This window comes from Astyanax mexicanus, chromosome 1 (assembly GCF_023375975.1).
Source record: "Astyanax mexicanus isolate ESR-SI-001 chromosome 1, AstMex3_surface, whole genome shotgun sequence".
NCBI lineage: Eukaryota > Metazoa > Chordata > Actinopteri > Characiformes > Acestrorhamphidae > Astyanax > Astyanax mexicanus.
Genome location: NC_064408.1, coordinates 62,907,930 through 62,932,393, shown reverse-complemented (window position 1 = coordinate 62,932,393; position 24,464 = coordinate 62,907,930). Strand labels below are relative to the sequence as shown.

Sequence of the window (24,464 nt, the reverse complement as noted above, 5' to 3'; positions counted from 1 at the left end):
ACCAGGTAAAAGTTTCAAAGGTGAGACCTTATTAAAAATATCTACAGTAGTAATTTCTGTAAAAAAACTGCTGTCTTTTCACTCTAAGAGCAGGACAAGATAAAATATGCTTGATTGATAAAACATTGCCACAGTGATCACACAGGGGAGGTTCATCTCTAATTAGTAAAAAAAACATGGGTGAGCCTAGAATGTCCAATCCTACACCTTGTATAAACAACTTGATCATGTCTACAAGAAAATAATTGAGTTACAGTTTGTTTTACAGAAGTGCAGATTTCATGCAGCTTATTGTCATCGCAGCTGTCCCATTCAGCTTGCCATTTATCAATAATATAGGACGAAAGTACAGGTTTGATATCAGAGACAGGGATCTGGCACTCAGAGATGTTTTCATTCAAAGCTCCTTTAGCAGCACTATCTGCCTTTTCGTTACCACTCAGGCCCATGTGACCAGTTTTTCAAGTATTTTAACAATCAGGGGGTGGTCAGTCTTTAAAAATTCCAAAGCCTGAAGGCATGATCTAGAGTCTGTGCAAATCAGGGGCTTGTGTTGGTGGTGTTGTTCGATGTATTCAAGACTTAAAAGCAAGGCTTGGGCTTCAGCCCAAAAAAAAATAGAGCTAAGTTTGGGATGCGTATTCCACAATGATTGGAAGAGACTACCATTGTTGAGGACACACAAGTATCAGTTTTTGAGCCATCAGTATAGATTGGAATGTACGATGAAAAGCGTTGTCTAACATCAAGAAAGCAACTTTGGTACTCGTTTGGATGTGTACTTGATTTTGTTTTGTGACTCAGGTCCTGCACGATTATAGGTTGCCTCAGGGTCCAAGGGGGAATAGAACAAAGGTGAGTAGATGTTAATCCATCTAGATCAACATTCAAATCATCAAGAAAAGGTTTGATTCTCAGTCCAAAGGGTCTGATAGTCCTGGGTCTAGCCTCATAAAAATTCAGATACTGCGGTTGAAAGACAGTGGAGTAGGCAGGGTTATCTCTGTTTCCCTTGATTTTAACTGCATATTGTAGAGCAAGTTTCAAACGTCGTAGTTGAAGGGATGGTTCTCCAGCTTCCACATAAAGACTCTGCACTGGTGAGGTTCTAAAGGCCCCTAAGGCCAGTCTTAAACCTTGGTGATGAATAGTATCCAACATCTGAGTGTAAGATTTTCTTGCCGATCCATAGACAAAACACCCATAGTCCAAACGGGATCGCACAAGTGTTCTATACAAGCGTAGCAGAACAGTCCTCTCTGCCCTCCATTTCGTCTTTGTCAGCACTTTTAAAATGTCCAGAGTTTTAAAACATCTCTTCTTAAGATTCTTCATATGTGGAATAAAAGATAATTTATTATCAAATGTAAGACCAAGGAATTTAACCTCTTTCACAACTTGGATTGCTGCACCATCCATATATAACAATGGCTCATGGTGTAAAGTTCGCAGTTGACAGAAGTGAGTGCAAACAGTTTTGGGTTTAGAAAACTTGAAGCCATTTTTGAAAGACCAAGTGCTGATCTTAGTGCTGATGAGATTTGGACTGATTTCCTTTGCAATGCTGTTGATTTTGACACTGAAGAGGGTGACAGAGAGGATACTCCCTTGAGGGACTCCTTGTTCGTGTAGATGCTGTGTTGACAAAGTTGTGCCTAATTGAACTTGAAAAACTCTACTGGGTAGAAAATTGGAAATAAAGGTTCTTATGCTGTCAGACAGGTTGTATTAAAGTGACTCACTCCACTGTATAAGCAGATTTATTGTGTATTTGTATCGTCTTTTGTAAACAACAATAACAGAACCATAATTTCTTAAAGAGCCATTTACAGAAGCTTGCAAAAATATTCATAACCATGGAACTTTTCATCACACCTTTCTTCACCTTACAACCACAAACCTAAATGTACTTTTTTTTCCCGATTTTAAATGATAAAACAAAAAAAAATTAGCACATAATAGGGAAGTTGAACAAAAATAAAACATGGTTTCCAAATTTTAAATGAAATAAAAATCTTAAAAAATGTGTGACGTACAAAAGTATTCAAAATAAAATTCAAAATATCCTAATATCCTTACATTTCTAAATAGAATTCATTGACTTGAGACTTGGAAGGAGATTTTACCTTCCAGCAAGACAATGACTCTAAACATACAGCCAGCGCTACAGTGGAATGGTTTAAAACAGAGACTATTAATGTATCAAAGTCCTGACATAAATCTCATTGAGCTTCTGTGGCAAGACTTTCTAACTAGTAATTTCAGATGTGCAAAGCTGGTAGATACAAACCCCAAAAAACCTGCAGCTGTAACTGCAGTGAAAGCTATCTCTACTAATTATTGATATATGTGGGTTGAACACTTTTGCACATCACACTTTTTTTTTTTGGTATTTTTTATGTCATTTGAATTAAACGTCACAATTATGTGCTAATTTCTGTTGGTCTATCCTATAAAATCTCAATAAAATACATAAAAGTTGTGGTTTTACGGTGACAATACTGTATGTGAAAAAGTACAAGCCACTGTAACTGCTTAAAAGATCTTTCTCTATTATGTAAAAGCATAATTGTATGTGGGTCTTTTTAAATCTTGTAAAACATTTCTATCAACATAGTTTGTCTACTTTTCCAAGTCAAATAATCCTTTTTTTGTTTAAAAGTTATTTTTTTAGAGTGTACTGTACACATTTAGCCTTGTAGAGTGCTGTTGTTTATTCATTCTTCTTGTATTGGCACTTTTTATTTATTTTATTTTTACAATTTTTATTACATTTTTGATTAGTGCTGCTTTAGAGTCAGTGCAATGTAATGCCAGTTTATACAGTGTCTCACCATAATGGCCTAGAAAGAGTTCTTCAGAAGACCCACACTGTTTAACCAAAAGACCACCCGTGCCGTTTCAGTGATGTAGGTCAGCAGGTAAAGAATATGTGAAATCTTCTAAGCTCTGAGAAGAACGCTCGGGGGCAGGACTATGACGTTGTAGCTGTTAAAAAGTTTAGAATGACTAAGTGAGATCTGCTACACTGTGAGCAGAGTGAGGCTGATCAATACCCTCCACAACGGCTTTCAGCAGCAAATATATGTGTTTTTAAAAAATGTAAAGAAGAGACTGTATACATGTGATCACCATTTCAGAAACAGGGGGTTGATTGTATATGTAAACAATGATGCAGCAGACTAAGATAGTTTCAGTAACCCTATCAAACAACCACTGAGGAACAGAAGCTGCCACATGAAACGCACTGAGTGTCTTCATGCGCTTTCAGTCTTGCAACTCGCAGTCTCAGGGGTCTGCATGAGAACAGACAGGGTGAGGGGGTGGAGGTTAGTGGTGCGGTTTGAAGCAAATGATGCGAGCGGCATCACTTTAACTTGTACAACTGCTGCAGCATACCCACCACTAACACATTTTCTCAGCACAAGTTTACGGGAACAGGCTGCTTCTTTTTTTTCAGAGCACTCCATGTCCGTTTGCCAATCCTTCAATCTGTCAGCTCCTCCCCAATAGTAAGTCAGTCATGACCACTCATCTCTTTTTTCCAATGTTCTGGTGAGCCCCCTGCTTCTGCACTCTAAGAAAAGTTTCCAATGAGCAAGAATCCTTCTCAGATTCCTTCAGCAGTTTGAGTTTTTCACGGATGGAAACTCTTCAGAGCCCCTCGCTGTCTGTAGCTACACCGGTCTAATGGAATAATGGCCACGAGTCATACTGATGTCTTTTGAAGGTTTATTTCTCCTTTTCTCTCTCCCTCTCTCTGGTCCTTCATCGGACACCGTGAAAACTACACAAAACAAAGCAACCGTTCAGTATATGCTAGCTAGCACAACAATTCTGTGTACAACTCGAAACACAAGATTCATTGAAAAAAGGCATATTAAACACATTACTAAACAATATTTAACAGACAAACATTTACCGTGTGCGCCTTTAGACCTCGTGTTAGCTTTAATTGTTGTTCTCCCTCTGCTGCTAAGTTAGTCTTCTCTCTCTGCCGCCGAGTTAGTTCTGACCCATAATTCTCCAGTTACCCGCCTAACTAACTCGCATCACGTGACTCATTACGCTCCACAGTAAAGCAACACTAAACTAAAAGTCCTCTTTTTAACCAAATATTATTTTAGAGTCGTATATTTATTAACACATTTTACCCTCATTTTTACACCTTTTCGTATAGATTTTTAGCCCCTTTTAACAACCATATGAAATAAAACAACAATGAATGTATAATGATAAATAAACAAAAATATCCGTATTAACATGGCATTCTGACAGTTACACTGTCTGACAAGACATTCGGCCTAGTTGGATAACGACATCTGCGCCTAGTTTCTGTTGCAATCTAGACCACACTACTAAGCTATACCAAACAAATATGAAACATGAATCACCACAATTGGCCTAAATAATATCAGATTCAGCCATCACATACAAGAGGCTTCCAGGAATGATTCACAACCTTTCAATGGAATGGAAGATTTTTCTCACAGCTGATGCTTAAACCGCATTATCATCAAAGAAATGGCAGGCAAAAATGATAAATTCTTTGTATTAAGTGCACAAAAAAAAGACAATAGAATTTTTCATGTTCATTATACACTGACTTCACTCACCAGACTTGAGTGAATATTTGATTAAGGCTTTTTGTATATTTTTTTTAAATGTGTAAAAAAATAAATTGTTGCTTTAAAAAGAGTAATACATAATAATAAATACTTTAGTATCTGCTGACACAAACCAGCATTTTCCTTTAAATAACACTAAACTTTAAAACAACTTGTTCGTAATTGAAGCACTTCACTTAATATACTGGAGCGGAGCCAGACTCATCTACTTTTTGGTGGACATATGCTCTAAATGCTCTAAAAACCCTCTAATGTGGCTGAATTACAACAATTCTGCAGTGAAGAATAGGCCAAAATTACTCAACAGAAATATGAAAGAGTCATTACCAGTTATCATAAACTCAGTTGCTGCTGCTAAGGGAGGTTTAGGGGCTAACACTTTTTTACACTTTTTTTTTTTTACCTTTTAAATTAAATTCAATCCTGCTGCTTACTCAGGTTATATGTCTGATATTAATTATAGTTAATCTCAATGTTTTATTAAAATTAAAAATGCAAAAAAACAAATAAATATGTAGGAAGGAAATACTTTTTCACAGTACTGTACACAGTAAAGTTTAAAATGTGGTTTACAATATAAGACGTCTGTCTCTGTAGACACTTACACATTTATAAATACAGAACAAACTATTAGAATTTAGTTGGAGAAAATTGTGCAAGGTTGTAGTTTATTGGCATAGAATTTCTGTTTCCCTTTTACATTTTCGAGCAAATGTTGGCGTTATGTGCATCTGTCAGAAGTGTGGAAATTTCACTAAGATTTCAGGTGTATTATGAGCTCAGACGGATGAAACCATGATGCAATGTCATTCATGACAAAGCTTTTCTGACAGATGATGTGTTTCACAGGTAGGGCTTCAGAAGATTCATGTTTCATGTTTCCCCTTACAGGAATGGGAAACCCTCAGTGTGCGTGTAACTAAAGCCACACGCCTCACCTCTCTTCTACCATGGCCTTAGCATCATTGAAGCTTCATTTCCCCGAAGTGATACCCAGTACGTAGTTCACATTGCTAATGAGAGCAAAAAAGAGGGGTTTTGGGGTTGGACGTGGGCTGCCTTGCAGCGATCAGACCTTTGGAGCAAATGTGTGTTTGTTACATGAAGCAGCAGCCATCTCTCTCTCTCTGAGTCAGCTTTTTCTGTATATTGATAAGCCAGTAAGCAGTTTGGCAGACTACACCTCGAAGCATTTTGTGGTGGGGTCATTATGTAATCTCTCCACACACTGAGCTTTTTTGTCTCAATGTGAAACTGCTGGATGATCTGAAGAACACCCACTCAGGTAGAGCCGTCTTTAAAACAATCACGTTAGTGATGTGTTTCAGAATAGACGCTTAACTCAAACACGGGAAAAAAAAAAAGAAAAATCTGACTTTCTTACATACGCTGCAGGCATATAGATTTATAGTCTTAATGAAAGCTGTTAATAATGGTTAAATGAAAATCATCAGGCCTTAATTAGACAATAATTTTTATCTTAAAAACTTGATAAGAAGAATTTCACCAAACAATGTTGCTTAATGATGCTTTTTAAAATCTATTTATTATACAATGTTCAAAACAGAAAAGCCTCACAGTCATCTTTACAACATCCCTTTGTACAAATTGGGTGAGAAAAAAAATCACAGATCTCAATGGTTATGTTTCCTCATCAGAAGAAGATGAGTAGCACCCCAGTCCCAGCACATGTTCTGTCTTATTCTGAGGTATTTCGCTACAGGTTGTTTCTTTTGTCTCCTGACTTTCCTGGAGTTCTCCAGCTGGTGCTATGGAGCTGTGCAGGTTGGGTAGGCCTCTGTGTAAGACACACGCCAGCTTGGTAATGTCCTGCAGCTGTTCCAAGGGAGCCCTCCAAGACCCAGACACTGCTACTGCCAGCTTGGTGCGGTCAAAAGAGAGTGGGAGGTCCTGTTCTGGACAATCGGAAGTTGGGCTGGTGCTGGCAGTTGATTGTTTAGGCAGATCAGGATCAAATAGGGCAGATGTTGTAGCTCCTTCTTCAGAACACGTTACTTTACCAAGATCAGGATCGCAGAGCCTTTTGGCTATGAGAGATATTTAGAAATTAAAGTTTGTGTAAGTATTTTAAGATTATAGAAACTAGATTACATAAAGTATTCTTGAACTCTATACATTAATATTCCAGCCCTGAATTTTGTCAGTTAATAAAAATCTAAGGGGTATGAAAGGGATTATTTAAAATAAAATCTATTTTATTATGAACATTGACTTAATTAAAATTTGCATTCTGTACAGGTAAAAGAAATAAATAAAAGAAAACTAGAAATCATGGTCTAAATATCAGTTTCAATGATGCGTGTGCAACAAGCATATGCAGCAGCAACATACAAAATCAGTTCGACACAATTGTAGACCATAAACACCTCATCACAAAGATTTAAAGAGATAATGATCTGGTAAGATGAATCATGTATCCCCAGTGTCTCTTAAGTGGGCAAGGGCAGGTAAAGCCTACAGCAAGATGCCTAACCTCTTAAGCAAGCGGGTCTTGTGGCTTTGTTATGTGGGCTGTTCTTTGTCACCATCATTGACTGTCTTTTCAAAGGACAATGCTCCATTTGTTCAGTACAGGTCCAGATAACAATCAGCTATAACATTGAAACCTCTTGAGGGTTAAGAAAACATTATCTGCATTCCAAAGCCTGGGCTGCATCACGTTCAAAAAGAAAACTTGTCCAAAAATGGTCAAAAAAGATCCTGACTGCAGTCACATATAAAAAAATGTGTTTAGATAACCTGTTGCCATTTTGCACTTTTCTAAGGACTTAGAGCAAATGTGACAATATGCAAACTGCTTCAGCATATGAACAAATATTATTGGTCTAGTCTTCACATTTGTACAGATTTTTTTTTACTGGCTGTTAAAATGAAATACAAAGCAGCCCATAAGACATTTAGCACATAGCTTAAATTCTATTATAGTTTTTTACACACAAAATAAGAATTGATCTTGTTTTCAATAACCAAAACATTGTTTAAGAAAGATCTCTGTCAATCTTCCTCCCTCCCGCACACAGATATATATTTTCTTCATTTAACTTACTTATTTTAGTCTGTATGATGCACCTGCTTTTGTGCCTAACTTGTTACATCGCTACTGATTTTCTGACATATCTGCTATTTGCTAAGCTGCTGTAGTCTCAGAAAGAGTTACAGATCTTTTTGGCCACTGTTTATTTTGTGAAAATTAAGCTATTCATTTTGATCCCTCACCAGTTGAAAAGACACGGCATTAAATTACTCACATAGCACGAATTTTAAGAATGTATCATTGAAAACTAAAATAAAGCAATATAAACATATTATACAGTGAATATTTAAAAAAATTAGATAATGAAAGTTGTTTACTTTTTTTATTCATGTCTCATCTGCACTTGCCGTGAAATTCCGTTGTTTGCCCTTGGGGGGGTCATACCCAACAGTTTATAACCTTCTGACTTATGAGGTCATTGAGGGGTAATTTTAACACTATTTTATGCCACTAATACACTGAAGATGTAATATTATAATAATGCAATAATTTTTAAAAAGTGCAATGACACCAATGGATTTTCCACATATTTGCATATATATTTTCATATACTGTACAATAAGTCGATTAATATAATTATCATGACAGACCTATACCACGTTTTAGGATTTTGTTTTGGCAACCTATCCATAGCTAACAAACATAACTGAAGGACTAACCCAAACACTGACTGCTGTCAGTGTCTTGCCTCCTCTTGGTGTAGGCTCTTGGAGTCCAAGGCTTATGTTTGCAGGTGGGGTCCAGAGAGCGCAGTTTGTTGAGATAACGCTTGTACTCCTTTTCCAGATGCTCAATTTGCTGCTGGAACTCTGTTATCTTCCTCTCTGGGTAGTGGGATAACTGAGACTGCTATTGTAATGAAACAGAGAGGTGGACAGAAGGAGAACTGAAATGAGAAATACGTGCATGTACTTGCGTTCTTAAGTGTATGTTACAATTTATCCTTTTCATTTTAGTGGCAATTCACGTTATCGGCTTCACTCACATTCACTCAACACTCAATCATATGATACGATTTATTTTCTATTCTTGGTCAGTAACAGACAAAAAAGTTTAAAACATAAAAAACATAATAAAAAGCTGACTTTGTGCACCACACTGAGAATGGAGAAAAGAAAAGAGAAAAGTGAACTGTCTGAGGCAGTGAAAGCCAATTTTGGCAGATAAAGGCAGATCAAAAAGAATTTTTGCATAATGTTGTAAGAGATCTAAAATATTTACAACAACTGTTACTATCTGATTTTCATTACAGGAACTTTCAGATCTATGCCAGTTATTAATTCATTCATTTGCTTCTCTACTAAAAACAATTTGAACTTTTATAACAATCATTGATGAATGCAATTAATTTACATGAATTAATCACAAACCATCTATTTAATCCAATGATTCTCTCCTGTTTAAGTATATATATATATATATATATATATATATATATATATATATATATATATATACATACAAATAAAAGTAATATAATTAAACCAAGTTTAATTAATGGGCTTCCCTTGCTAAGAAACACATAATGGGCATTATGAATATCAGCAACCTTATGTCCGTATTTTGTACAATAAATCAATAGTGATTATTAGTTCAGCATTTGTTAGTCTTGATTCTGGCACCGCCCTGCTTAAGGACATATGTTGGCTAACACCTGAAAAAATCTAACCGAAATTCAGGGTGGAAAAAGCACAGAAACTTATAGTTAAAACAGTAAAACTAGGATACAGCAACAAAATGTTTTTTTAATTATTATTTATGATTTATGAAATGATAAGTTATACTAGTCCTAACATGTAGCAGAGTAGTTTTATAGAGAGTACTTGAGAAGTCTAAATAAAACTGAAAGGAGTAGGAAGTATGAGTTTCCTCCTTTAGAAATGTAAAAGTACAAGTATTTAGATTCAGTCATGCCTCAGAAAAATTCTAATCTTATTTATTATAAGATGCTGATACTGCTGATACCCACTACACTGTACACTAAATACAGGTCTTTAGTGGTAGATAGCACACTACTTCTGCCTTTCCAATAAAGCATAACAGAGCAGTAGAAAACAGTAGGGCTTTACAGAGCAGTAGGAAGTAATACAGAGCATAGGTTTCGGTCAGTTTACCTGCAGGTAGTACTCGATTTCACGCTTGATGCTTGGTATCCATTTCTTCACGGCTGCAACTGAGTTCAGAGTTGCCTGTAGAAAAGGGAACAGTGGACATGTTATTAACTGAAGGATTTCACTGCTGATAATTCAACCTTGTTCTGCTGATAAAGATCACTGGCATCAGCTAGTAAACTGCTGCTGTACAGCTGAATGCTGAATTATTACTTACAAGCTTTGGTCTCCGTTCATTAATATCCTTGATGCGACCCTCTAGAATACAAAGCAGAAAATACAATAGTGCACAATCCAACTCAGACACTGTGTAATATAATATAATATGATACAATATTTATAATATAACATAATAAAAAGCTCTAAAAAATGTAAATTATGTGTTTCTTTGATTTTATCAAATTGAAAACCTCTGGAATATAATCAAGAGGTTGATGGATGATCAGAAACCATCAAACTAAGCTGAACTGCTTGAATGTTTGCACCAGGAGTGGCATAAAGTTATCCAAAAGCAGTGCGCAAGACTGGTGGAGGAGAACATGCCAAGATGCATGAAAATGGTGATTAAAAACCAGGGTTGTTCCACTAAATATTGATTTCTGAACTCTATGAATATGACTTTATGAATATGAACTTGTTTTCTTTGCATTATTTGAGGTCTTAAAGCTCTGCATATTTTTTTGTTATTTCAGCCATTTCTCATTCTTTTGCAAATAAATGATCTAAATGACAATATTTTTATTTGCAATGTTGTCCGTAGTTTATAAAATAAAACAACAATGTTCATTTTACTCAAACATAAATCTGTAATTAGTAAAATCAGAGAAACTGATTCAGAAACTGAAGTGGTGTCTTGAGCTATAGGCTAGCGAGCTGCACAGTAAAGAGGTTTATAATGTGAAAGAAGCTCCAGTTCAGACTCTGTTAGCAGTACTCTGGTGTTTGGGTGAGAATCGTGTGTTCTTGTGTTTAGTCAGACTTTACCCGCTCTCTCCTTCTGGAGCCATAACCGGTTCAGTTTCCCCAGCTGCTTCTCCTCATTCCTAGCCATGTTAGAAAAACACGGGTCACGTGGTGCAGCTCGGTGACGTTTAGGTGTCACGTGACCTGGACTCCCGGTTAAAAAAAAGAAGCTTGAAAGCTTTTTTTATTTATATGTTTACTAAAATGTAGTAATTTACCAGTGTTAAAAGAGCCTTTTTAAACTCTATTTTCTTAGAAATAGCTACACGTACCCCGATTAACATACGCATTACAGGCGAATCACTGAAGTCTATACATATAATAAAGGTCATCAGAGCCGATTTTGTCATAAATTGTTAATTCTTAAAAAAAATCGAAAGGTACAGAACTGAGCAGCAGTGGCTCAAGCATGTTTCTCTCTTGGTCAATACTTGATTGGTGTTGATTGATAGCATTTTGTTAATCGATATTCACTATATTTTAAGAAGCTTTATATCTTTTGTTAATATAAACTATAGTTTATTTATCGCTAAGTAAATTTTGTTTATCCTATAGTGACCTAAATATATATTTTACTCGTTTGAATAAAAGGGGACTTTTATTTTGACAGAATGCAGTGTTCCGTGAACAGCCACAGGGCTTGATTTTTTTTAGATATAATGGCAGAAAACCTGGTTATGTTTGATGATTGAATGACTGCATAAAAACATCTTTCCTATTTCTACAAAGAAAATCAATTAACAGCAATTTACAAATATAGATTAAATATAAATAAATTATAAAGCAATTTACAGAGGACTACTAAACTGGAGTGCATTATTAAGTAAAAAGCGTTAATCAGAGTTCATATATATATATTTTTTATAGTAGCGTTAATTTATAATAAGGCTGTAGGTCACAAAAGTGTTTTACTTTTTATTGCTGTTTTTAAACATTATTATAATACAGTGCTGTTTGACATACATGGTATTTTAGTGACACCTAGTGACAAGATCATGTTAGTGCTTTTATTGTAGGTGCAGAAAGCTGTCCTTTTGCTTTAACATACATGTACACATATTCATCATAAGGCTAATCATTGGTGTTGTCAATGTCAAGCGTAAAAAAAACAACACATTTTAAACTAAATATTTAAAAAAATCAACCTTATTAAAAAGATGTGTCTTTTATCAAACTCATTGGCTTTAGATATACACTGGTTACAGAGTCACTGTATATGTATTATTTGATAATAAACATTTTCTTCTTCAGTAGTGTAGCAATGCTCTGGTGGTTAGGAGAGTCCTCAGATTCTGCCACCTGTAGGGCTGTTTTCTTCACGTTGTTAGTGGCATGCAGGTTTGCTCTCTGCCCCTGAGTCCAGTTTACTAATCTCTGCACTGTGTCTACGTGCCCTCCACGACATGCAGAATGCAGTGGCGTGTCTTTATTGTTGTCCATGGCATTGATCTTGGCTTGTTTTTCCAGTAGCAAATCCACCAGGATGTCTTGCCCGTGCTCTGCTGCCAAATGTAGAGGAGTCCTCCTCCACACGTTTCTATCATCCACGTTTTTATTCTTCCCAGAGGTGAGGAGAGTGGCAGCTACACTTTCATGCCCATTACCAGCAGCGTAATGCAGGGCCGAACAGCCATCCATATCTTTAGCTGCACCATTAGCCTTCCCAGCCAGCAGGGTGGAGGTGGCCTCAGCGTGCCCTGCTGTTGCTGCTAGGTGTAATGGAGTCTTCTTCTCCTTCTCAGCAGCGTTGGCATCGGCTCCGGCATAGAGGAGTAGTTTTATGACACCTGCCTCACCTTGAGCAGCTGCACAGTGTAGGGCTGTCCTGCTCTGTCGGTCCCAAGCGTGCACGTCAGCTTTTCCCTCCAACAGCTGGGCCACTGCCTCTGTGTGCCCACACTGGCTGGCAAGATGAAGGGCAGTCAGGCCATCTTGAGTGACAGCGTCGACTTGAGCTCCTTTGCGGAGCAGCAGAGCCATCAGAGTAGGCTGGTTGTACAGGGCACTAAGATGCAGAGGTGTCTGGTCTTTGGGGCCGGTTATGTTGGGGTCCATACCCTTGTCCAGTAATATCTATAGGCAAAAATATATAAGGGACATTTCAACATTTTATTTCTCATACATACATTGTGCAAATGTTTTAGGCACCTCTGGGAATTTCAATAAAGTAAAAGCTTCTTGTCTGTGAGTTAAGTGTTTATTAGCTCAGTAAAACACTAGCATTACAATAAATACAAACAGCAATTTTACAAAAAGCAGTGCTTTTATAGAACTGTTTTCCTTAAAACATCTCCTAATCTCTCCTCATCTAAGTTATTTCTAGTTCTCATCATATCAACACCTGGTTTGGTAAATTGGTACATTTGGTAAATCAGGTGAGCTGCTGGCTGAGAAGCATCCAGGAAAAATCTGGAACTACACTTTGTTCTTCAGCTTGGCTCACAGGATATAACATACTTAGTTAAAAATGAATATTCCTTGTTTCGTTTTACTGTATGTATGTTTATTTGCATCTGTTTAGATCATATGTGGTCCCTTTTTCAGTCATAAACACTCATATTGCTGAGATAAATGGATTAGTGTAATTTGCTTTGGTGCCTAAAACTTTTGCACAGTACTGTAGATATACATAATTTTTAAACACCCTATAAACACTAAATAATACCTTATACTCAAATTGTGCACACACCTGTGTTATCTGCATACTCCCACTCTGGATAGCCAAATGAAGAGCAGACGTCTGGTTAGGTAGCTTCTTATCCAAGTGGGCTTTTTTAGAGACCAGCATTTTGAACACTTCCACATTCCTCAGCTCTGTGGCCAGAAGCAGTGGTGTGTAGCCCAGTTCATCGCGCACATTTACATCTATTCCGATTTCAATGAGGGCAGCCACAACCCCATCCAAATTTCTCTTTACTGCTTTAAACAGAATAGTCTTTAGCTCATTTTGAGACATTCTGTTCTTGATGTTTCTCAAAAGCAGAGACAGCACAGACTCCCTATTTAAGTCAAACGCTGCCTCGATGATTGCAGAATTAACCTGTGCACCAGCCTGAAGCAGCACAGCAGCTGTTTTCTCGTGCCCGCAGCTTATGGCATAAAACAAGGGTGTCTTCCTTTGGCTGTCTTGAGCGTCTGCTGATGCGCCGTTCTTCAGCAAAATGTCGGCCAGTACCGGGTCATCTTCCATTGCAGCCATGTGCAGGAATGTAGTCTGATTTTTGCAGCTTTTTGCTTCCTCCGCTATCAGTGATTTGACAGTATTTATATGACCATTTTGTGCAGCTAAATGTTGGGGCGTTTTGGAGGCCTGGTCCTTGGCGTGGATATCTGCTCCAGCCCTAACAAGAGCCATGGAGGCAGCCATGTGGCCAGCCTCTGCAGCCCTATGTAGGGCAGTGCGACCTTGGTGGTCCCTTATATCCAGTTTTGCTCCCTTACGGAGCAAAAAATTTATAACCGCCACTTGACCATGATCTGCAGCAATGTGTAGGAGAGTATCACTTGATGAGTTTCTGTCACTGATAACAGTTTCTTTTAGAAGTGCCTGTAGCAGGGATAGGTCACCAGTAGACACTGCTTTCAGTATATCTTTTGAGGTGAGTTTAGTAGAGTTCTTCTCTAATCCTTCTGAAGAGACAGGTTCCTCAGCCCTTTTTGATTCATGATTTAAAGTCTCATTAGAATGGTCTGTGTTTATTTTCTTTTTTATTTTACTCCCCTTACAATCTTTCTCTAGAAGATACCCGATCAGCTGCCTTCGTGTGTCCTTAATGTTTTGATTTAGTCCACTTACATATGTCTTCACGCTCTGATACAGGTCAGGTTCGGCACTCTTCAGGCAGGGGTAAAAGAAGATCCGGCATGCTCGTTCTCCTCGCGAGACCAGAATGCTGAGCATTCTGGAGTTCTTCTCGTCTCGTGCTGCGATACTGGACACCAGAACCCTGCTCTCAGGTAGAAGGACTCCATTAGCAACGAGAAGATCCAATAAGTCTTCAGTGTTGGAGATGCCACCAACTAGCTCTTTCTCCTTTGTCCGGATCACTTCAAGAGCATAAGGATTTGTGAACTTGGTTGATCCCATGCTCCTCACTGTTCATAAATGATAAGACCCGAAATTTAAATACAGTACCACCTGAAGATGTGCAGAGAGCTCTGAACATAGTAGTAAGTAGCTGCATAAAATGGCTTCTGTCTTATTTATTGCCAAGCATTCAAATATCTCTTAGCAACCAGATATAGAGGAAACACAGATAAATATAAGAGAAACACAGGTAAAGTGTAAAGTCTTTACTGGAAATCCTTTAAACGATTGTTATAAACATTCTAGGCTTTAGTAATATATATATGGAAACAATAGGCTATTGTTTTCTAGTAGTGTAATGTCCAGATCACCCTCTTTACTTAAGTTTCATGTACTAAGTAATTTGCTGCTTCATGACTACTGTAACCAAGCATTTGTGTTTGCGCAAGACAATATCCCAGGTCATGCTTACCTTAATAGTTAATATTATTTTGTATTATTATTTAAATAATATATTATATTATTCAAAATTCATATCTAGGTACTTTTGCACTAAACACATTGTTATTTAATTATTGTACAATATATAAGCATAATCTCAATACTTTATCAATAAGTTACTTTGCAAGGTGAACCCATTATTGTAAGCTGGTATTTTGGCTGTTTAAAATGTCAAAATGTCTTATTTATTTAGGAAATGTAAAACCCATCTTTCATTTATAATGTCTAAATATTCTTAAGAAAGTAGATGTGCATTGCTCCTTACAAGGGTATAGTTGCATTATTGTGTTATTATATTATCATTAGATCATTAGACCTTAAATTTATAGAATCATTTAGCACAATTGTTTCTGGGCCAATCGGCCTACCTGTGTTTTGCCTGTGTATGTGTGCATATATATTATATATATTCTTCTTTTGATCAAAAGACCACAAACATGGACTCATCTCTCCACAACACCTTCTTCCAATCCCCCAGTTTCCACTTTTCTCTTCAGTCCATCCAGCCTTTTCTTTTTACTGGCCAGTGTGAGCCCTGGTAAAAATTCCAGCTCTAGACCAGTTGATCATCCAGAATTAACATACCCTATACTGTATGCTGGTCAAGGGCTAGTTAACAAGGTAGACTCCCATCATAGGGTATGTTTTTTCTTTGTGACCAGCTCCTCTTTAGCTGGATTTTGTAGCAGGGAGGTATGGCCTTTCATGAGCAAATCTGCCATTTAGTTTAGCATCCTGAAGTCGCCTCTTCTCCAAGTTGAAAAAGGGTATCCCAATAATCAATTAGCCTTATTACATTGTGAACTTAGAATAGTAGACATACAGGTATATTAAAGCAGCAAACTGAAAATTGCTGATAATATGGCTATATGCAAAATAGACCTCTAACATTTTTATTTTGTTTTTTTTTTTTTAAGAGGGAAATTTGCAAGTGATCTGAAAGTTTTGAGCAGTACGCTTTGATTAATTAATCACAAGAAAATAATGTGTTTAAAAATGTTTCCTTATTAATTGCCTTTCTTGTTGCCCTTTGACCCAGCACTACAGTTCTGGTCACAGTAACGTGATGGAATTGAACGAAATGAATCAGCTTGGCCCCCTTTGTCCGTGCCTATGTTCTGACCTTCATAACTGAAGACCAGACATCATACACATACCACATCAACCAGCAGAACTCATTCTATGCCTGGACAGTAAAATCAGCAAATAAATCAACTCAGAAATTGCAAACAAGCTAACACCCTCCAATCCTTGCTGCTGAGTTTGGCTATTAGCTTACATTGAGCCGCTAGCTGTGTTCCGATGTTCTGGGTTTAATAACTAAAGACTTGAGTGAAATGTAGGCATAATACACATATCATATCAAAGACCAGAACCTACTAATCTAATCATCACAGTGCCATCCATCTGTTAACAAACACCAATCATAAATTCAGTAAAAACAGTTAGCATTGCCAGTTAGCTGTCTGCCATTTTGGGCTTTATAATAACGTCCCAGGGTAGATAGTATAAATGACAAATGACAGAATAACTCACTGTATTGACTTACATATTTTTTTTAACTATTTTATTTTATTTGGACTTTACTAAATATATTTGCCCAAATACGGCCAAATATCAAAATTCAGTTCATATTTACATCTAATTTTTAAGCATTTTAAAAAGCTCTAGTATACTGTAATATGACAGAGAAATATATTTCAGCTTTTAATTTAAGAACACATCTTTGAGTGTAGTAACTTTTTAAACATATTTGATTAGCCTAGAACCTAATAAAAATCTGAAAACATCTGGCATGTGTGACCCTCTGCTTTAAATGTTTTGTAATTTGATAAATGTGATTCATTTATATTTATTCACTCTAGAGCATGCAATTAGATTAGTTTTCAAATCTCTTGACAGCACCAGTAAACATACATGTAATAAATTTACAGTTCTTAATAAATAATAAATAAATAAATAAACAGGAATTGTGCTTTAAAATTTGTGAAAAGAAGTAAGTTTCCTGAAGAGGATTGTTATTATTATTTTTCACATTTAGAAAATCACCAAATACGTCGTTTTAACAGGGGCTTTTTTTCATCAGACTGTATATTTTGGATTTGTACATAAGTATTAGAATAAATCATACTGAACTAACTGGTTTTTACTCAGTGTTTCGTTACGTTCCGTCAGGCGCGTTAGTGGGTTTATAGATATTCAATACTAATCTGAATTCAAATGGACTTGCATTAGAGTTTCATTAATTCTAGATACACTGCAATGACAGTTTCTATTATAAATGTTTTTTTTTTCTATAGCCTATGCTGCGCAAATAACGCAGAACATGTAAACTTGTTGGTGTGTTTTTTAGGCTGCTGTGTGTTGTATATTTGCCAGTCTTTGGTGGACTACATGTGTACATGTTAACTTAGCTGGTGTTGAGTTAAATGTATGGGAGTTGAGCGCGTGTTGTGTGTTTATTTTAATCAGAAAGCTTCTTCTCCCCCCTCTCTCGCGCTCCAGCGCGCGGGGCAGATCAGTCCGAGGAGTTCCACTTCCCGTAAGCCACGCCCACTCCACGGCCTGATGGCGTAGATCTTCCGACCCTTGTGTTTCCTTATATGGTCATGTAGGTGCCGCTTTCCGGCATGATGTCACCCTTTACCAAGTTTGGGCAGAGAAAGACCATTAATGTTGCATGATAAGGACTGAATCAGATTTAACAAAGGAACTAGTGCAGTTCACTGGCTTTCTAATCACAGCTTTTAAAACCCGAACCTTAAAGGCAGCTTTATTTATTGATTTATTTATTTGTTTAAGTATGTTAGAATTGTTTGATATACCTGTTCTGTTCAGGTTAATGTTAATATTAAACGTAAACCACTCTATAGTATTCTAGGATCCTTTAAAGACTGCTTAGGTGAAGGAGACAAAGTACTTTCTTTTACATTAGGACAGGGCAGTGTAGCCTACCTGCCTTCTTCTCCTTCAGCCTAATTGTTCCACATTACAGTTGAACACGTTTTATAAAGTGCTCATGAGTTTACACTGGTGTATTTTACTGAACAGCAGAGGGAGTGTTTACTCCAGGATCAAACTAGACTCCGGCGTGACCTAGCAAAAGAGGGACAACGGCGCCCTCTAGTGGCACATTGTCCCAGGTTTAAAAAAAATGTCGTTTTAAAGAAACTGGTGTGTATGAGGTTGTTCTTGTAGAAGACCTTGTCCAAAGTACATTTTATAGAGTAGAGCTGCAGGATCATCATATACCTACATGTTCAAAGACGAAATGTAATATTGATTATAATAGCAGTAGGCTTTAATCTGATGCAATTCCTGCTCTATTGTTGAAACACATGATAAACAATACTTTTTGATAGTGTAGATGCATTGCTGTTTCATTTGTATACATTATATCGTATTTTGTTTTGTTTATTGTTTGGTCTTTAAACAACTTATTAATCTGTTGTTTATTTCTAATGTATTTATTTGCTATTTGTGACTACCTGCCAAGTTCAAATGAATACCTCAATATTACTGGCTATCTCTGTAGATACAGTTAGCCAATACCTAATGTTAGTGTATATCATATATTAATGTTACACTACACTGTGAATTTATAACTACTATACAACACTTGAGGAACTGAAATAGTGCTGAAGGCTGCATGTCCCACTTTAGTACTCATTTAAATGTTAAATATATATATAGTTATTTTAATTGAAAATGTCTGTGCTACATAGTCTTTACTATAGTAGTGTGTAGTCTGTTTATTCTGTGTGTAACTTTTGTAAAGTTGTAAGGTGGACGTTGTTGGAGCATGGCTACACTAGACAAACCTGAACCTTCAAGACTGTGTGTGTGAAGTGAAGCATTAGTCAATAGTGGCTCTGAATGACATGTTTCAACATGTTTGTTCCATTTACAGACACAACAGACCCATTGTTTTCGTTTGACATCCTTTATTACAGTTCATAAATATTGATTAGTTTCTGATCAGCTCAGAAAACAAACATAAAAAATTACGTAGCACTTTTTATTACAAATGGTAAACTTAAGTACTCCCTGTTGATCTTATTTACAAATAACAATGAGTGAAACCTCATTAAGAAACTTTTTAGAAAAAGAAACTTCGAAAGAAAAGTCGAAAGCTTGACTAACTCAAATAACGTCGATTTGATTCATCTGAAGAACAAAAATGACATTTTGCAACTCAGAAGTCAGGCAGCTCTTATCAAAGGGTCTTTTTTTAACTTTATAGGACGCAACTTCCTGCTGTGGCCCGCCAACATGGGCCGAGCAGAGTCCCTAATGCAGTTCTCTTTTTCTAATACTGAGTGCGCCTGTACGCTTCGGTCCATGCACGACTTGGTCAAAGTGAACAAGGTTGAGTCTCTTTCTTTCGTCATTAGAAAACAACAGTAATAAAAGTAACAGAGTGAGTCTTTCATGCTGTCTGGTGCTGTGGACCCAGCTTGGTGGAGGTCTGGTAAGCTCCACATCTGGACGTCCTTTTGCACGGCACGCGGCCAGACAGGGTCCCCGGGACAGTCCTGGAGCACTTTACGGCTTCACCGGCCCCCCGTCGCCGCAGGCTCTGGTGCACAGCCCCTTTTACACAAGCGTGTCCTTTCAGCCCGTTTGTCCCTTCTTTCCTCGGCGCCCTCTCTGCAGCTCCTTGGAGTTCCCGCTTCAGAAGGTCTGCAGCTGCTGCGTCAACATCAGCTGGCAGCCGCTGTTCACGTGGTTCATGACTTTCTGCTTGAGCTGGGCCACCTGCTCGCGCAGCATGTTGGCCGTAGACGCGAGCTCGGAGTTCTGAGACTTGAGCGTCTTCACCTTGTCCTCCAGGCGTGAGATGCGCTCCAGCTTCCTCTTGCGGCACTTGGACGCGGCGATGCGGTTACGCATGCGCTTGCGCTCGGCCTTGATGCGCTCCTGGCTCTCCATGTCGATGGGCGACAGCGGCGGGGTCTCCCCGGGCATCTCGGGCACCGTCTGCGGCTCCTCCTTGAGTGCCTGTAGCCGCGGGTGCTGGACGGGGAGCGGCTGTGGCGCCTGTTGCTGTTGTGGTGGAGGCGCCAGGGGCTGAGGCGCCGTGGTGGTGTAGCTGACGGCAGGGAAGCCCGGGGCCGCGCTGCTGCTGATGGCAGGGTTAAAGGTGCTCAGGTCCGCGTAGACCGGCGGGTCGGCGCGCGGCGGGGCCGAGCTGTAGGCTGCCGCGGCCGGGGCCGCCGCCATGGAGCTGTTGACCGTGGTGCTGGTCTGAGGGGGCGCCGAGGTCCCGGGCATGTGCTGGTGGTGCAGCTCGGCCAGGGCCCGCACGAAGCCCTCCGCGAAGCCCTCCTGCTCGTCCGTGACATTCTTGGGGCACAGGAACTGGGTGGGCGTGGGCGTGGTGGTGATGAGCCCGTTGCTGGACTGGATGATGAGCCGCTCGAGCTCCGGAGAGGCCAGCTTAAGCAAGCCCACGTCCGGCGACGTGAGGAGGTCGCTGGCCTTGGCCCGCAGGTGCGGCTTGAGCGTGCCGGCCGGGTCGGTGAGGTTGAGCGTCATGCTGTGCTTCAGCACCTTGGCGTTGTATCCGAAAGCGGCGGCGTCGTGCTGCGAAAAGGCTGCGCTCAGCGAGTCGTCGTAGAAAGTAGTTTCCATCTTGGTCGACATAGAAGGAGAAACCAAAACTTTGTCTGAGAGTGGAGGAGCCGTTTCACTCACCAGCGAGCGGTAGAGATCTTCACCACAGCTCTCTCTCACTGTGTGAGGAGTTCAGCTGGAAGTCCGACTCAGAAGCGCTCGCCTCTCTTGGTGAATGAAGTGTTGTCTCTCAGAATAGAAGAGGAGAAGGGCAGGAGCTAGCAGCCGCTTCCCAAACTTCTCGAGCCTCGTCCTCTCTCTCTCTGTCTCTCGTTGTCCCGCGAGAGGAAAAAGTTTGAAAAAAGTTGTAAAAACAGTCGGAACTACGAGGTCTTGCGCCTCTCTCGCGCTGTCAGTCTGTTCACGGGACTACTGTGTGTGTTGTTTCTCTGTTTTAAACTCCTCTCCGCTCTTTCTCTCTCTCTCTCTCTCCGTACCTCCCTCTCCCTGTCCCGTGTGTGCTGTGAGCTCCTCCGCCGCGCTCTCCAACCTTATCTGCCGCCGCTGCCACACTAAAAATAGGGGTCCGATGGTGATGTCATGACCGCGGCCTCTGATTGGCTATGGGCGTCGAGGGGGCCGAGCCGTGGCGCGTTGCCTAGACGACCACCAGAAGATTCTTTCGGCGCGCGGAGGCTCACGGGATGAGGTAATGCTGCGAGTGGACGAGCGCGCGCGCTGCATTGTGGGATTACGTATTGTTTTTGAATATCTGGTTACGCGCTTTAGCTGCTTCAGACTGTGGCGGGACACCAGTGTGTGTGTGTGTGTGTGTGTGTCTATGGGACGGAGCTAGTGTTAGTGTGTGAGGGGAGACCGTGATTTCTGCTCGCTTAAAGATGTTTTAATTACTTTATTATAAGCTCTTTTTATTTGTATGTGTTATTATAGAAGTGAAATATATATATATATATATATATATATATATATATATATATATATATATATATATATATATATATATATATATATATATATATATATATATATGTACAAAATATAACTACAGGCTGATAATGGAACGGGAGAGTCCGGTCTGTGTTCTGTTTTTTAAAGCATAAATAATAAGTGTGGTGACACATAACTCGCCTGGTATTAATAATATAATCGTTAATCATGCCTTAAGGTTTAGAAAGTGTTTTTCTACTTTTCTTTTTTTTTGTTTTGTTCAGGAGATTAATTTCGAAACACGAGCAGTAGTCTGCTTTTGTCGTGGCAGAGTGTGTTTTTACTCACGGTCCCTTCCAGCCAATAGGAGGTGGAGGGGGCGTGGTCTGCAGTGGAGTGACAGCAGGCCACAGAGCAGGTCCAGCTCAGGGAGCCTCTCTAAAGTTCACACAAACAAAAAACGAGAAGCGAGGCTGACGCTTTCACAACAAGCCTGACTAACAAACTCTCGAAATGCAGAGGGACAGAGGAAAGTACAGACATCTGAAACTGTGCTTTAAGGCTGGGGCTGGTGTGTTTATCTGCTCGCGCGAGTCTGACGTGTGGGCTCAGCTGCAGTTGTTTTGGTTTCTGTTATCAGTCTGCGCAGGACCTTCACAGGAAAAGCACCAGAGGAGCTCTGAAGTGAAACTTGTCCCCGGTCTCTGGCACATTTCTGTTTCACTGCTCCACTGAACCCAGAGCTCAACACACACACACCACGTCAGCATGACGTTGCACTCAGGTTTCCTCGTGGCAGTCCTCAGTCGATGTTCACCAAAACCCACTGTTTAGACCTCCTGCTCAGTCCTCACCCTTAATCTGCCCTAAACCCTGTCATTATTTTAGCTTATATGGTTAAACGGCATCAACAGGCAGTTGTTAAAGTTAAGGTTGAGATTTAAAGGTTCTAATTTGTGACTGAATGCAGCAAAATAATATTTTTACTCACTTATTGTGAAATTAACATTCACTATTTTACATTTATTACAATACTTTTCAAAACAGACTATTTTAGATTTAAGATCAACGTGGTACATACACACCAACACATATATACATTATATTTTGTATATCTTTATGTTTCATAATATGACTACAAAGAATATAACACATGTATAACTCTGTTATACCATGTAATACAAAAAGATTATATCCGATTGTAATCTATCTTCCTCTATCCTGCTATTTCCCTTTGGTCTCCTTTTGGCCCTGTATTTTTTACCTACTTCTATGTCTTCTATTACGAAATGAACATCATTATTGTATAAGTCACTTTGGACAAAAGCATCTTCCGAGTGTAATGTAATATATACATTCTCACACATGTAAAGATAAATGTGTATATGAATGAATCTGGTTATTTCATAGCTCTTATATTTGGCACAGTCAATGTGACATATTGACAGTCTGTGTAATATTCTGTCTTGTATTGTGTTTGTTATCACACAAAACACACTTTACTGATCAAGGACCTGATAAAAAAACTTTCTTAACTATAAAACATTTTAGAATGTTTCTGTTGGTTTATTTATCATGGCATTGTAATAAAGTAGATAAATAATGTAAAAATAAAAGTGATTTTATTTAATCAACATTTGCAGTACCAAAGAGTGTGTTTGGTTTACTATTTTGTCTTTTCAGATATTTGTATTTCTATTTCTATTTGTTCAGTGATGCTGTGCAGCACGACTGACTTGTGGTATTTTGCATTTAAACAATAAATGTAGGTCAATCCAAAATCTATTGCCCAGCCCCTTTTTCCTAATGGCCTTATGCTGAAACAAATCTACTGTACAAAACAAAGTGTATTAGCAAGAAGAGGTTCAGAAATCTGAAACACAGCCATGCTGCTCATACATAATCCTTATTCTGATCCGCAATCGAAAGCCTTGGGCAAGTTGTTAATCATTTCTGTTTCAGCGTTGGATCTAGGCTGAAGTGTGTTGGGGGGAATCACTGCTGAATGGAAAATTCGGTGCGCACTAATGCTAGATGTACAGATTAGCAGAGATAAAGAGAGAAGAAGGAAGTCCTATAAGATTTTTGGTTGAAATAGAAAGAAAGAAAATGAAAGCTCTGTGGCCTGCTGGGGGCTGTTGGCAGACTAGCAGCTGCCAATCAAAGGATTATCGTCATTATGTTTAGCTGAGGTTCATATTGCTGTGGATCCTGCCCTTAGGTTTGGGACCCTCATGTAAAAGTAAAGCTTTTTCCAAAACATGCCTGTATCTGACTGCCTTTGATTGCTTGTTGATGAAGATTAGAACGAAAGTAGGCTTTTAAATCCACTCGTTTGTGGCTTTGTGGTTGACTGGGCTTGTCGGGACAACTTTTGAAGAAGCTCTGTGTGTGTGTTTGTGTGTGTCTGTGTGTACTCTTGAGATTTAAATTGTTGCTATGCTTATTTAAGGTATCATAGTTGCTGTAAATAAGTATGATTAACAATACATCCAGACTGGTAATGTTTAATGTGTCATACACATTTATTAGCAGCTTATTTTGTTCTACTGTCCGTTTCAGATGCATTTCCATTGGCCCTGCGCTTGTCTAAAGGTCAGATGAGTTTTATGGGCATGTGAATCTGTGAGACAAAGGTCAAGTGCTAGAGCAGTATCCTCTTATCCTGCATCCTC

The 24,464-nt window shown here is 38.8% G+C and overlaps 3 protein-coding genes and 1 long non-coding RNA gene across 4 annotated transcripts; all 4 read right to left on the bottom strand.

Annotated features, from left to right (window-relative positions):
* Window positions 1-3,715: 3,715 nt before the first annotated feature.
* On the bottom strand, window positions 3,716-4,123 carry LOC125802448 (uncharacterized). The gene is made up of 2 exons (XR_007439586.1): window positions 3,923-4,123; window positions 3,716-3,787 (listed from the first exon to the last, which is right to left on the bottom strand). It is a non-coding gene; the product is annotated as an uncharacterized LOC125802448 (long non-coding RNA).
* A 2,032-nt stretch (window positions 4,124-6,155) lies between these two features.
* si:dkey-86e18.1 (uncharacterized protein LOC557342 homolog) lies at window positions 6,156-10,888 on the bottom strand. Its single transcript, XM_007259479.4, has 5 exons — window positions 10,779-10,888; window positions 10,012-10,052; window positions 9,798-9,872; window positions 8,343-8,532; window positions 6,156-6,676 (listed from the first exon to the last, which is right to left on the bottom strand). The coding sequence occupies exons 1-5, from the start codon at window positions 10,843-10,845 to the stop codon at window positions 6,270-6,272; spliced, it is 780 nt and encodes a 259-aa protein (XP_007259541.3). The 5' UTR covers window positions 10,846-10,888; the 3' UTR covers window positions 6,156-6,269.
* A 682-nt stretch (window positions 10,889-11,570) lies between these two features.
* On the bottom strand, window positions 11,571-14,971 carry LOC103027150 (CARD- and ANK-containing Inflammasome Adaptor Protein). Its single transcript, XM_007259477.3, has 2 exons — window positions 13,447-14,971; window positions 11,571-12,830 (listed from the first exon to the last, which is right to left on the bottom strand). Exons 1-2 carry the CDS (start codon window positions 14,842-14,844, stop codon window positions 11,979-11,981), a joined length of 2,250 nt encoding a protein of 749 aa, XP_007259539.3. The 5' UTR covers window positions 14,845-14,971; the 3' UTR covers window positions 11,571-11,978.
* Window positions 14,972-19,209: 4,238 nt separating this feature from the next.
* jun (Jun proto-oncogene, AP-1 transcription factor subunit) lies at window positions 19,210-21,406 on the bottom strand. Its single transcript, XM_007259476.4, has one exon. The coding sequence runs from the start codon at window positions 20,929-20,931 to the stop codon at window positions 19,960-19,962; it is 972 nt and encodes a 323-aa protein (XP_007259538.1). The 5' UTR covers window positions 20,932-21,406; the 3' UTR covers window positions 19,210-19,959.
* Window positions 21,407-24,464: the final 3,058 nt, after the last annotated feature.